General features: G+C 39.0%; 1 protein-coding gene across 7 annotated transcripts in view; it reads right to left on the reverse strand.

Annotated features, from left to right (window-relative positions):
• The window catches only part of Plcb4 (phospholipase C beta 4), a 289,629-nt gene that overhangs the window by 130,845 nt on the left and 143,166 nt on the right, over positions 1-15,618 (reverse strand). For all 7 annotated transcript variants that reach the window (XM_033761185.1, XM_033761186.1, XM_033761187.1 and 4 more), the window contains 3 exons: positions 4,716-4,796; positions 3,661-3,720; positions 2,248-2,391 (listed from right to left, as the gene is read on the reverse strand). In XM_033761185.1, coding sequence (XP_033617076.1) covers positions 2,248-2,391; positions 3,661-3,720; positions 4,716-4,796 — 285 coding nt within the window. The remainder of the gene's footprint in view (positions 1-2,247; positions 2,392-3,660; positions 3,721-4,715; positions 4,797-15,618) is intronic.

Genomic DNA, 15,618 nt, shown 5'->3' on the forward strand with positions numbered 1-15,618 from the left:
TTTTTTTTTTTTTTTTTTTTTTTTTACAATTCTCATTTTACAGAAGAAAATGAGGCACAGAGAGGTAAGCTATATGTCTACTTCATACAGCTGCTAAGTGGAAAAGCAAGGATTCACAGTGAGGCATTCAGGGCCTGATTCTTGAGCTCAGGCTGAGTCATACAGTTCCTTCCAGTGTGAACTGAAGACCAGCTGACAAAAGCCAAGAAACACAAGTTCGCAAAAGTATTGTTTGCAGTTTGCAGGTGACTATCTGTATCTGATTAGCAGATCTTTCTCTTCGTGGGTAGCCAGAATGAATTTCCAGCATTGAATGTTTGTGGGGTTTTTAATAGCAAATGGCAACTAAATTGACCTTTGTACCAAACATACAGTATTGAACTACAAGAAGCAGGAACACTGTTTAGATCAAGATGAAAGGACCCATTCAAACTATTGAACTACAAGAAGCAGGAACACTGTTTAGATCAAGATGAAAGGACCCATTCAAACTAGGTGTCGATCTCAGCAGAGTGATAAAAACTTGAAGAGTCTGCAGAATCTGTTTTCCCCAAGGGAGGTGACATGGAACAACACAACAAAACCAGTAAAACCACAAGGTCAGAAAAACTAGGAGATCTTATGTGACACAGTGCAATCATTCCTGTCTCCAAAGTCACAAGGTGAAGAACTTCTCAAACTTTACCATGCATAAATGACTATAAGTTTCTGTTAGAAGCGCAGATTCTGGATCAGTACTTCTTGGAGGCCCTGAGTCTAATGTACCCTGAGGTGGGAATGGGGGTACTGCTGTTGAAAGGAGCAGGACACCATGCAAGTGACAGTAAAAGAGCCTTTATGGTCTAGCAGCCAGCAAAGTTCAATTCTGCCACAAAGTAAATCTGAGTCTGCGGTTATGTTATTAATCTGTTTCTCCAAATAATCTTACCTGGGCATTTCCCACCAGCTTCACAATTCAGTATTTCTAATGATGTCTTTCTCATTGGACCCTGTACTGAGTTTCTACTTGTAAAATTAATGGGAAAATAAAATACTTCCCTTTACCCCAAACCCAAGTATCTGCAGTGAGATAAATCCTTTTCACACATATTACAGAAAGATAACTGGAACTCTGTTCAGAGATGAAATCATGCTGAAAACTAATTATTTCAGGAAAAAGATTTGAATTTGAAGCTCTTATTATTTCTTTGGTAAAAATATCTTTAGAACTAGCTTGACAGGGAAATAGTATTAAAGGATAGATCTTAATCCAGTAATTTAACAATTTATTGGAGAGAGGAGTTTGGGTTGTATTTTCTAGCCATCTGGACTTGTGCCAATCAATATGGTAGGCATTAGACATATACAGTTATTAAGCACTTGAAATGTGCCTAGTCTGATTTGAAAATGCAAAGACTTCAAAGAGAGTATGAACAAAACAGTATAAAATATGTCACTAATAAATTTTGTACTGATTTGTTAAAATAATATTTTGTGTACATTGGGTTGAATAAAATATTTCATTGAAATTAATTTCAATGACTCTCTCTCTGTTGTCTTTTTTTCTCTGTCTCTGTCTCTCTTTCCCTCTGCCCTCTGTGGAGTGCTGACGATAGAAGCAAGACCTTGTACATGTTAGGCAGGCACTACTACTTAGCTATTGTTACCTTACTTTTTGTTTTTATTTTTATCTACTTGTATTTTCTTGGGGGATGGTACTAGGGATTGAATACCCATTTTGTGTATACATTCTATCACTGATCTATACTCCCAGCTTCCTTTTTTACTTCTAAAATGTGGCTATTAGAAAATGTTATACATGTAGCTCACCCCCATGACCACTGGACAGTACAGGCTCAGACTTGCTACTTAGAGCATGATTCCCAGGCCAGTAGCACTGGCAGTGACTGGGAGCTGGTCAGAAAAAGGAGACTTTCAGGTTTATTGAGTCAGAGTCCACCTCTTAGCAAGTGCTCAGGGGGTCCTTGTGCACATTCAAGTGAGAAGTCCAAGCCAGGGTTTCCTGCCACATTTCACAGCAGGTGTGTTGGGTTACTGGTCTACTCAGATGACATGCCAAAAAGGGTACGGTGCCTGCTCGATTTTCTACATGACTGTGCAAGCAAAGCAACAAAAACCTTAAAAACTTTTAAATGATTTACAATTTAAGAGTATACACTAAAATTACATTAAACACTAAAAAAAAATCACACACCCCCCACACACACACATGCATATACACATGCGGGGAGGCTGCTTTGAGGCTACCTTAGTGACTTCTGGATTTTCTGCCACCATGTAAGTGAAGCTGATGTTCACCAGATCTGTACCACTGCAGACACAGACTATCCGGCCTTCCAGATCATTTTCCGATTTTCCAACAGCTTCAAGAGCAGCCAGGATTTTGGGATCCTGTAAAGAAGCATACAAATAGGATAAAAAAATACATTAGTTCACAAAACATGGAGGGGAGCCGAATAAAATAAACCTACCTTTGATGTAAAAAATATGTATAAGGGCACAGGTTTTTTCCCCCTTCTAAAATGCTCGGTATTTCACAAATAAAATAAAATAAAACCCTAGGGATGTAGCTCAATGTGAAAGCTTTGGTTTCAATTCTCAGTACCACCAAAAAATTAAATAAGCATATAAATAAATGAGAGGAATATAAATTTTCTGATTTACAAAACTGGGTATTAGGGTCTTCATTTAGATTTTTGGTTGTCATTTCTGCAGGCCCCCAAATTGGGAGATGAGACAGGAAGGCCTATGCTTGGCATGTACTTGTGTCCACAAGGAGCCACGGAGTCTCTCACCAGAGGACAATCACAGAGGTTTTCCACGAACAGACATGGCACTGCCACAGCCAGGAACCTCAGGTTATTTGCAAAAAAATGAGACATCACTCAAATAGCCTGCATAGAAAGAGTGAATATTTTCATTTCCACAAGTGCATGGCATCCTCAATTGGACTGAAACCCCTAATTCATAAGGAAAATCATGCCTTTGTTCTCCAAAAGAACTCAGGAGGAAAAACCAACATACAGTTACACAGAAAATTTAACTGACAGAGGACAGCTTAAAAAAACAAACAACAACAAAGTAAGGAATGTAATTTTGTTTTGAATGTCTAAAAACCTTCAGGGGTATTACTGAAAAGAAAATAAATTCTGTGCTAGAATACTCTCTGAAAAGACATCTTTGAAATTCCTAGCGCCACTATGCAAATAGCTCCTTGTTCAAACAAATCAATCACTGTGTAGAAGACTGATTTATGTGCTCTGTGTGTTTGGGTTTTTCCCCTCCAAGGTGAGTCAATGTCTGCGTGCCCAGGTGCACAAACAAGGAAGTGCCCGAGCCACATAAATGTCCCCATTGACGACAGATGAAGAGTGAACCGCTGTGTGCTAAAAAGAGAGGAACTTATAAAATTAATTTCCAAGTTGAAGGAACTCTTTGGTTTCATGCAAGGCCCTTTGCAATCCCAATTTCAAATATAATGAATGTCACTGCAGTCTAAATCACACAACACCTGTGAAGGAAAAGATTTCTACACTGTGTCTATTCTTAATTCCCAGATGATGAGTTTAGGACAGAAACAAATTAAACAATATACTGGGCAGCATTTCCAGTCTTTGTAAATGTGTGCTAGGACGGACAGCAAACACCCATCACAGGTACCTTAGGAATGGCTCCCAGCCGAATACTGTTGATGAGAGAACATTCTAACACTTGTCCTTCCTGAGAGAGAGAACATACACAGTGGTGAGTTTAAATTCTGCCAGACCTGTGGCAAAAAGCACTTGGCAAACATTTCTGATGATGAAGTAAACACTGGTTAGAATTAGGTAATAAAATAATGATTTCCAATGAGCAGAAATAATTAAGACTCTAACCTTTGAATTTCAAATATGTATAAAAATGCAACTCAGGTAATTATTTATTAAATGTTTATAGAATGCTGTTACATATATATATATATATATATATATTGTTAATAATAATGTTGGTATGGAATTATATGAGAAAATGCAAAAATGGAAACAAAGTCTCTGCAAACAGGGAGGAATGGAGGGGTTGAAGAGAGGTCAGGGGAATGGGGAAAAAAATGAACCAAGATAGATTATGTAAAGGTACAAATTACTAATGTTGCATGTCATTATATTGTATACCTAAAATGTACCATAAAACTAATAATAATGTCTGTATATGCTTAAATATATATATGTATACAAGCTACTAAGTGAAAATAATGCTAACATATATTATTCCAATTCTACTTTTCTTAAATTCCTATCAAATGTCCATTAAATGTGTATATTATGCCATGCATTAAGTAAGTTCCAGAGTACAAGGAAATAAATACCCTTTTAATAGCCGTTTTAGATTTTAGCTTGAGTATCTTTTTCTGGGAAATCTTCCTAATTCATAAGATTAAATCATATCTGCCTGTTGTAGACTTATCTAACAATCTAAATTTCTCTTTTACAACCCTAGATGACTTGTAGCTATCTTTTTTAAATGCCCAACTTTGCTCCTACACTAGAAGCTATGAGGAATAGAACAATATTCTTGAATCCCTTCTATCCCCAGTGTCTGGCACATGAAAGTAGTTTTTGAAAAGTCTTGAATGAATGGATAAGTGAGGGGCTCAACGCCCTTGAGAGGCACTTAGTGTATCTGTTGAGAAATGAAACGGCTTAAACCAAAAGACAGCTCACTGCTCTGTACCGTACCTTGCCTTCACTTTTCCAGGTCAGAAAGAAGCCAAATTCATCCACTTTGAAGAGGCAATTGGGTTCAAACACATAGGATTCCTGTTAAAAAGAAAGATGTTGTTGGTCATGACCGACACCATTTTGAATCCAATAAAAATGCAAATATTTCTGAACTGCTAAACAAAGAAAAATTAGAAATCAATCCTTTGCATTCACATTTTAATAAAATTTCTTATGATACTATGGAATGTTTTATTTTGATAACTTGTATTTCTTTTTTTTTTAACTGAAAGGCAGATCAATTTAATATAAAATCTACCTCCAGAACAATTATGCAAAGAAACAATGCTGATATTCTAACAGTCATACAGAAGAAAATTCCCCTAGGGTCTTGGAAGGGGAATTCCTAGGAGGAAGGATTTCCCAGTTCAGCCTCCTGACCTGGCCCATGCAAGAGGAATTCTTCCCTATAGGTAACAAATATGAAAAATTAGGTCCAGCAATATGTTCCCACAGGCCCTCCATTCAATCTGATGAAGCCTGAAACCAGTGCTGTGGACTTTGATACCAGAAACGCATTGAAAACTACAGAATCAAAATTACAATCACAATGGGATATCAGCCAAATTCAGGCCATGGGTGCAAGTGTGCTGTATTTGTGGATGGGTTCCTCCTCATTATCAAAAGAGCACTACTCTGCTTAGCAATGCCAGAAAAATTCTATGTGAACGAGAGAAAGAGTAGGTTCATCACATGAGCCCTCCGTTACACTAAGACTTGGCATCAGTGCTTCCATAAATGTGCGTGCTCTTCTCGTGAACTCAAGAACTAGTCTCCTAGATAAGTGCAATAATAACAATTAGGATCCTGTCTGGCAAACACGGATCAAGGGAGCAATTTAAAAACAAATAAATAGCACTTACAAGCTTAAGACTTTAAGGATCTTCAGAGTTTTAGTTTCAGCCATCAAAATTTATCTCTCTAAATTCCAAGGAAATAGCAACATTCATCAAAGTAAATCCAATGTCAAGATACCAGCCTTCTAGCAATGAATAAAGCAAAGGCAAGGGCATGGTATGACCTCTGCCTTCAGAGTCAAAACCCAGTTCTGTCATTTTTTATTGAGGTTTTCCTAGATGAACCCTTTCTGAGTCTCAGACTCCATGTTTAAAGAAGAGAACTATTTACACCTACCTTCTCACCTTTTGGGTTTGTCATGGGAATTAAATGAGTCAAGGAACCAAGTTCCAATTCAGTAAGTGGCAGCTATCGTCAATAGTATATGGTTCAAATCTGCAACAGGGGCAGGAAATTACTACAAATATGAAATGGTAATATGTGACTTTTTTTGACTCTCAAAATGGTATTTTTGGACAGTTCAACCCTTTTAAAATATCTTAACCTGAACCTGATTCTTTAGATGCATATCTTTGCCAGGCAGAGAGCACAGGATTTGTAGATACATAGTCTTGACCTGACGCTGGTGAGGGACTTTTGAGCAATATGGTTAGAATACCTCAGAGTATGGTTAGAATACCTCAGGGGCAAGAAAGGAAGGACACATAAATAAGAGCAAGGTCATCGGAAGGGTCTTCTACATCACACAAAATGCATAAGACACCACCAGAAAAGGCCATGGGAATCATATTGTTATTAATAAATGAGAATTATCCACCAAATGATATATGAGAATTAGCACATTTTAGAATATTTCTCAAGCAATGTCCTTACGGTAAGGAGGAATTCCAGTGAAGCATGTTCAAAAGAGTAGCCTAAGGTGGATGGTGTTTATGGAACAGACCCACTATGCATCAGCTGCCATTATTATTTATGAGCAACCTGTCACCTAATCCGAAATAAGGATTTGAGACAATCCATAGAATACATATAACAAATAAGAATTTTTTTTCAGCTTTTTTAGGGTGAGGGAGCTGAATTTTCACTTCCTTGATCTCAAGTACAAAGATTTTTTTCCTTTTCATCTGGGTGCCAGAACTTATCATCTTCACCTGCAAACTTTGATCCCTAACACCCTATTTTTGGACCTTTTGATCTGATCATGTAGGCTCTAGCTCTAGAGTTCTTTTTTTTTAAAATAATTATTTGAGTTCTTCTTCTGTTCCTTCTTCTTTCTACCTCTTCTCCTTCTGTCTCCCTTCTATTATTATTGCTACTATTATTCTCTCTGTGTGTGTCTCTGACTGCACATGCTCCTATGTGCACAGCAGATTGAATCCAGACCGAATCCTTGCTAGGCAAGGTCTCTAATACTGCACTACATCTCGAGCCCCCATTTGACTTCCTTGCAACTTCCTGTTCATTCTTCCTGCCAATTTCTCACCATCCATCAGACTCTTCCTCCTTTCCCTTTCATCTTTTCCAACTTTATTGCAACCCAATATTATAATCACTCACTCACAGATGTTCTCAACACTTCCATCTCATTTTATGTCTTATTGACCAATAAACTTGGTTCCCATCCTGTTTATATTGTGTCACTGAACTGCATAAAATGAATTGTGTGGCTTTCGTTTAAATTTAGGACAATCCACCTGAAACAGAGACTCAACTATTTTCATCAGTGGTACATGTCTTTCTTAATGGTAATCCACTCTTTTTCTTTTTTTTTGATACCAGGGATTAAGCTCAGGTTCTTGTGCCTGCAAGGCAGGTGGCAGCACCACTGAGCTAAATCCCCAGCCTGGTAATTCACTCTTTGAGGAGACCATTTCACTGCTTTTTTAAAAAGTTGGTCAGTTCCAGCCAATTACAGTACTTCATGAAGTCAGAAAATGCCACCAGATGGACACCCCTCACTTTCTTCCTTCCTAATACTATGTGCTTTCTCCTATCAAAGGTCATCTCCCTCATTTCTGCTTTGGCCTCAATCCTCTTCAAGCCACACACAGACTTCAGAACTTTTCTTATCCCCACCTAATACACATCAGGTTTTGTTTTTTACATTACATCATACCCATAAGCACATAAATGTATTCTGTTTTCACCTAACTATTCCATGTTTCTGATTCCCTCCAAAGCATAATAACTTGAATCAATATTTAGTCTCTACACCTGTCTTGCAGACTGTCTTTGACTGACTCAATTTGGTTTTAATTTCTATTATCTTCTAAAACTTCTCTGGCTATTTTACCATGCTGTCAAATGCAATGTGCAAATGTGATTTGAACTCCCAGCACCTTGCTATTTTTCTTGAAATACTCTCCACTCTTGAAATTCTGGTTTTGTTCCATTCCCTGAACACTGTTTCCTGCCTTTTCCTTCCATACCCAGTCTGTACACATGCCCCAGAACTTGGTTCTGGCATTGTCATTTCCACTATGTTCCTAGATCTCATTATGTCTCATGGTTTTAATTTCATCTATTTATTGCAGGCTCCCAAAATTCAAAGACCAACTCAATCCTCTGTGAGCTCCAATTCAGATATTTAATGCTTTCCTGGATGCTTCCACTTATACATCTCAAAGTTAGCACATTCATGTATGAGTTCTTTATTTCCTACCCCTTTGAAGCCTCTCTATTACAAGACTTCTTTAGTGCAATAAATGTCTCTAGCAAGGAATCATTCAATGAAACTGAGTCATCTTTGACTTTTCTTCATTCTTGCTTCTCTCCTCCATTAATAAGTCTACTTCACAGCACTTTCCATATATGCTCATTTTATTCCACCTCTCCCAGCAGGACCTTGGTCTAAACAATCATCATCTCTCTTAGGGACTGATCTTTCCATTTCTACTCTTTCTTCCCACAGCAGCCATACTGACACTTTGAAATTTCAATCAATTCATTCAAATTGTAAACAAATGGATCCCCAGAATATTTAAACTAGAATGTCAAATCCTTACCATGGGCTAAAAGATCCTAGATCATCTCAGTTTTTCAGATCACATTTCAGGCCATGCTCAGTTCCTCATTCTTCTGCTTTTCCACTATCATCAGAAGTCTTTTCCTTGAACCTCTCAAATTTCTAGCCAAAGGGTCTTTGCACTTACAGCTTCTCCTGCTCAAAAATCTCTTCCTCCTCCCTTTGGTAGCTAAATCCTTTTCATCTTTCAGGCTTTGCTTAATTATTGCCTCTTCACAGAGGTTTCCTCGATCTCCATAATACATGTCACATTGTACTTTCTGCTGCAATATCATGGTAATTTCTTGCTAGGACCATCCCGTGTGTAGTCATAGTATATTTTTTTTTTGTTTATTAGTTTATAGACTGGCTCCCATTCTAGAATGGAACCTTCATGAGAGCAGAGTACTTAAGAGAGTCTTATTTGCCTTTGTGTTCCTAGCTCAAAACCATACTAAAACTATTTCTCTGTCTAAAAAAAATGAATGAATGAATACTTTCTTTCAAATAAAATATTTTGCAGAGGCCAATGTATAAAACAGACAAATAAGAAATTGCTCAATTGGAGGGGATTGTGTGAGGTCAGAACCCTTCAGGGTTGGTCCTTTGAGGGAGTGTGGAGAGAATTACAAATGCAAGAGTCCTGAGTTCAGGCTGTCTGACTGGAGGAAGAGGTGCCTTTTCTAATTCATGCCAACTTATTGTAGGGATCAGTGGAGGGGGAACTTTGAGACAACTCATGGGAAACCTTTTCAACCAGGAGCATCAATACCCTTGTAAAAAATGATTTTCAAAACAGGATAAGAAATTTGAGCATGGAGAAGAAAAACAAATAGAATAGTAAAATATGGAAAAGGTAGCTCTCAGAAACCCTTGCATAAGGTCTCACACAGGACAGGATGCTAATTTGGCTTTGGACTCCCTAACAACAAAAGCAAAAAGGAGAGCAAATATTTACCAGGTGCCCGTTCAGATCACAACATAGCAACATATCAGTAGTTAGGAGAAGAAATGGCTAAAATAGAAATTCTCCAGGGGTTCCTCACCAAAAAGGTTATGATTGCTGCTAAAGACATGGGGAAAAACAAAGCCCATGGTAAGCTCATCAAATATAGCTGAAAAATTTCTTGACCAAACGTGTTCAGACCACCCATGAAAATCACAGTGCAAATCTGAGGTTTATGTGGCAATCAATTGAAAAGAACTAGAACTCAACCTATTTAGGTTTCTCTCCGCCTCCCACTGACAAACACAAAGACCTACCTGACCCCCTGGAAGGAAAGACACATGATCTCTTTTTTCCCTGCAACAACCATTTTAAGCTTCACACAGATACTTCCTGATCAAGGCTTGGCTGTGGCTCCCTGATCAAACCAAAGCAGCAATATTGTAAAGTGCCATGGTCAGAAACATTCTCCTCCACAGCTGGGCACTGCAGGGAAGATGGTAAAAGGAAGCTAGCCTCCTCTGCTTTCTGTATCGGTTGGCTTTGAGTTAATAAATGGTAATGGAACTTTCTGGTATGGAAATAAACCACAATAGGGGGCCCAGAATTTCAGTTGTTTTAGGGTCCAGTTAAAATTCCTAACAATCACTCCTAGGAGCTCAAGGACCTCTTACCTTATCTCTCCCAACTCTTTCCTCAGGCCACAGGGAGATAGGACTGGGAAGGCCAGGAACTTGTTTTATAAAAATATTGAACAAATGCTGGCCAGAGGGCATTCAATTAGAGGCAAGATGCACTTTTTGCTGGGATTGCTTATTGTAAGAAGTTATTTTTGGCCCTGGAATCCCTACTCTGAGGAGCTTGTGCCACTACAGGCTTATAGAGACAGCTCCCAACTCAGCAAGTATATATTTGAGCTGTGTATTACTTTTAGTGTAAATTTTCCCTCAACACAAGCTGTTTCTACATTACTTGATATCATAATCTATCTTTCAAATATTCAAGTTACTTGCAAATTGATTTAAAGTAAAAATACAATTTGTTTTGATTTTAAAAGTTATTCTGTTAAAGAAAATTTAATCAGAAAACTCAGCAGGCTGAACAATGACTGAGGATCGTGTTTGGTGTGGGATCTAAATAACAGGTAGTTGATTTTCTTTCATTTTAGTTGTGAATTGCGGTTATTTCTTACAGTTCTGTCCTGTCCTTTCTCCCACCTTCATTACACTTCACTAATTGCAAATCTCTATCTTTATAATATGAGAGTTGCATGAACAAATAGCGTATAGCCAAGCCTTACTACCAGCCAGGGACAGCTATTTTGGACTAGCTAATAAAAGCTTTAACTCCACCTTATTTAAACCTTAGTGTTTTAGAGGCTTCACTTTCATACTTGTAACTGCATGGGTTGACTGGGACACAGAGAAGAGTGATGGCTTTTGCACTGCATCTTGTGATTCTCAAGCCTTTGGAGAAAGAGAACCTTCACAGGAGGGGGCACTGCACAATGACTCAGGGCCTCTGGTCTTTTAGCCAGCAGTTCTTGGATGCCTCCTCACAAAGTACCAAAAGGAGAATCTTGATAACATTAACCTTGCCAAACTTCACTTTCTCTATTTGAATTTGGGATATCACTTTTATAGGGCTCCCAAAGAATTAAACTTGGGAACATCTAAGCAGCTGGGTCAAGGTGAATGATGAAAAAACAAACAAACAAACAAACCGCAAAACAATGATTGTAATTGTGTGAAAACAGCTAGTGTTGGACTTACAGCTCTTTCACACCACACATCACAAATAACCATCTGGCTTCATTGTGATACTTACTCTGTCAAGTTAAGACTAGACCAACACTGTCCAATAGATTCTCTGTGATGATGGCACTGTGCCAAATGGGCACTGCCCAGCATGGTCACCATGAGCCATATAGGGCTATGAAGCACTCGAAACGTGGGGTATATGACAGAGGGGCAGTACTTTTAGTTTTAATTAGTTTTCCTTTCAGTAGCCACTTGTGGTTAGTTGTTACCACATTGGACCATGCGGTTTTAGAGAGAAGGGGCAAAAAAACATTCATAGGAGAGCAAATTGGATTTGAACCAACTTTTTCTTATTTCAAAGACCATGCCCATTTTACTCTGCCGACCTTGGCCAATCAGGTCAACCTTTACCCTACTGGCTTTGAACAGAATGACCATCAGATGATCAATAAATGAACATGCCTAGGTAGACATCACCTTTGAGTAAACATAGAGTTTACCCTTCTTGTTTCCTGGTTTGATACAAACTGCAAAGAAGCAAAAAAGACCTTGACAATGTTGGAGGAAAACAAGAGAAGTCTAAGTTTGAAATGTATCTTGGGGGATCTTATCTAATATAAATTGCAGTGCAACCTACTATCTTCAAAAGAGATCTCATAAACCTTGGAAGCACAAACTTGCATTAAATGTTTAAGTCAGACTCCATAGTACCTATTTCATAGGTTGTCTCTAGGTATTAATGAGCTTGCTATTTAATCTGAACCAAGTAAATTATTATTGATTGCTAATATGACAGTTATTATTATTAGTGTTGCTAATATTATTAATCATCGTGTAAACAAATAAGGTAAATATCACCTGTAAGGTACAGATGGTAAAATCAATCTTAAATGATTTTAGGTAAGTCATCTGGGAGGACACAGATAATACATAACCTTGGGCAGAGCAACATTTATATTTTGCAAGGGAATCCATTTCTGTTCTGTGGATCCTAACAAAAAGCAATGGGCCTAGTGTACCAGGTTCAGAATTCAAATCTGTACACAAGGAAAACCCAGAGTTTCATTGAACTGGACTCACTAAAAGTTTGGGTCTGTTCAACTTGGATCTGTTCTCGCACCACAGTCATCTTTTTCTGCCCAAGTCAGCAGCAGACACTCAGGCCATGAATTTCTGCTTTTGTTTTAAGGTGAACATGTTAAATCACTGATAATTTGTAAGGTTAAGTTTTAAGATGCCAAACTCCTGGTATCTGTCTCTCTTTGTCCTTCTCTCTCCTTGAAGCATCCCTATGTGGGTATCACGAAGTAAAACCTGACGTTATCAGAGTCCTCGGGCACCATGGGACTATGAGGCGGAGTCTTTGGTTCTTACTATAGAACACTTGAAGAGATGATTCCTCAAACATTCAATAACTTCCCTTCATCTTGCAGAAGGAGAATGAAAGTTAACAAAATGTGTCTTCAAGGGGAGCAGGGAGACTCACTCAGAGAAACTTTCTTGGGCAGGAAAACTGTCACAGTTGTCAAAATAGTTGCCTTAGTAACTAAAATAGGAGAAACTTAAGGGAACCAAATTACTGAGAACTATGCAGTCAGATAAGCAGGATTTGTAGTAAACACTACAACAATTATTAAAAACACATATGCCGTACACTTAAGTGAAATAAATAGGACACAGGTGTAAATACTGAATAGTTTCTCTGCTGTGAAGAACTAAAAGTGTTAATAAAGATGAACGTATATAACTGATGTTGTGAAATAATAAGAAAATGTCTAAAAGAGTAGGGGAAGGAAAAGAGTAGGGAAAGAAAAGAAGGGAACAGAAACAATATGAGAAAAGGAAAAACAATGAAACAAAGTGTTTGTAAATAGGGAAGAGTGGAGTGGGTAAAGGGAGGGCAGGAGAATGGGGAAAATAAGAACCAAGACCTGTCATGTAGAGGTACAAGATCCTAACAATGAACGTAACTGTACAGTATACCTAAAATGCACCAATAAACTCAAGGAAAACACACACACACACACACACACACACAACGGCACCTCTCTCATATTCCCTCCAAAAAAATTCTAAGAACTTTTGCACTTTTCAGACACACTTGAAACATTACTGCAAGCTGATAAACCCTTATCTTCAGCAAAGCATTTCTAATTAAAATACAATTTGCTCCAGAAAAATAAATTAAGCCAAGTAATTTACAGAAGACATTCATCTGAAAAGGCAGGTCTAGGAAGGAACAATTTATTGCTATATGGATACCCTTAGGTTGAAAAGAATCAGGGAAGGGGAGGGGAGGGGAGGGGAGGGAAGGGAACGAAAGGAACCTCAGTGGCTTTCATGGAATTTCCCTTTGGATGCTTGCATTTCCCACTTAATGCAGCTTTGGCAAATGCTTTTCTTCACAACAGTGCATGATAGGGTGATCCCTTTGCACTTTTGTCATCCAGATTGGCTTATATTTGGATCTCAAAGATACACAGTCCCCACTGGCACTTAAAGCCAAGGCTGGCTTTTTGCTCTGTCTAAAAGAAATGCAGCAATTCTGGCACATCATACAGGAAAACTACCAACACCTCAGAAATCTGCAGGGAGCAGAGCCAGCCTCAGACCACAGCAGCAGAGTCCTGTAGGCTCAGTGTGCAGCCCTCCCACTGGAAGAAGGGGACACTCTTCCACGGAGTCACTGAAACACCCACTCCAAGACAGAACTGGAAGCATGAGAGATTTATCAGGGGAAAAGACAAAGGGGAGCAGAATCAGGAGAAGGCAGGGAGGGTCTCCAAATCATAGTACAGGATTAGCACCTGTGAGAAGAGAAGACTGCGCTACAGCTCTACGAACAGCTCTGCCTGGGAGCAGAGAGAGGAGAGTCAGCTGGGGGAGCTTCACTCGGGCTTGAAAGGCAGCTCCAGTGTCCCCCACACTCAGAGCAGGAACCAGGTAGGGGTGGATTCCACTACACCAGGAGTCTGAGTGCAAGTCTCCTGGCAAGGGTGCCCTGGGAGATTTAATCCACATAGTTCCATGGCTAACATGGGTGTGGCTTTTGATAACACTTTCTCCAGGCCCCCAAAGAGCATCCAGTCCCTTGGGATCTTTAAAATTCCTTAAAGATTAGGAGCCATTTAAGTAGAAATAAATTTGAGTCTCAAATATGTAACTGGTGAAGCTCAGGAGGTCCTCATGAAATACTTATATTGTGATTGTTATGGTTTGGGTCTAAAGGTCCCCCCAGAGCCTCATGTGGTCATAGGCTTGATCTAGTGTGAAGCTGGAATTGATTCAGGATGCAATGCTAGGCTCAAGGGCACTAGGATTAACGGGTGTGAGTGCTACCTGCCTAAGTAGTCTGAATAAGGTGAAAGGGGCAGGGAGACTCTGTTGTTGTTAAAACCTCTTGTTATTTTTGCTATCTTGTGTGCGCCATGTTGTTTCTCCTCTACAATGCTTGTTTGCCCTCCCAGTCTTAGAACCAGCTGATTATGGACTGAAACCACCATGAATTATAAGCCAAATAAACACCTTCCCTTTTAACTTTGGGTGTGGGGTATTTTGTCTCAGAAACAAGAGAAAACTAGCTAACATGGTGATGAATGAATTGCCTACTGGAGACAAGAGCAGCAAACAGAAACACTGAAACAAAGTGCTCTCAAGGCTTGTTTTCTAGGGGAATATTGGTAATGAACAAAAATGAAATAAATATTGAATAATAACAGATCTGAAGATAAAAAGCAATCCCAGAGAGCAAAGGGCTTATGTATGAGGGTGAGTAAGATGATCAAGGAGGCTTTGTGCAGGAAGTAACATTTAAGCAGAGCCTGAAGGAGAGTGAAGTGAACCACAATAAATGATGAATAAGGGAGAGAGAGAGAGAGAGAGAGAGAGAGAGAGAGAGAGAGAGAGAAAGAGAGAGAGAGAGAGAAGTCCATAGAGAAAGAGCAACAAGTGCAAAGGCCCTGCAGTCACACTGCCTGGTGTATTGTGGGAATGTCAGTGGGACACTGAGGTGATAGATCATGTAGAAGACTTGTAGACAACACAAAGGATGCAGGAAATTTTCCTCAACAGAAAGGAAGCAATTACAGGCTTAAACCAGAAGAGGACTGTACTCTGATTTATCCCCTAACAAAGATCCACCTTGTCTCTTTCAATGGCTATGCAAGGTAGGTACTCCCATTTGTATAAAAGAAAGTTATGCTGGGCATAGCGGTGCATACCAGTAATTCTAACACTTGGGAGACTGAAACAGAATGATGACAATGAGTTTGAAGCCAGCCTGGGCTACATAATGAGCTCAAGGCCAGCCTGAACTACATAGGGAGACCCTGTCACAAAAAAAAAAAAAAAAAA

This window comes from Fukomys damarensis, unplaced genomic scaffold (assembly GCF_012274545.1).
Source record: "Fukomys damarensis isolate Sample0158 unplaced genomic scaffold, DMR_v1.0_HiC HiC_scaffold_7, whole genome shotgun sequence".
NCBI classification, from domain to species: domain Eukaryota; kingdom Metazoa; phylum Chordata; class Mammalia; order Rodentia; family Bathyergidae; genus Fukomys; species Fukomys damarensis.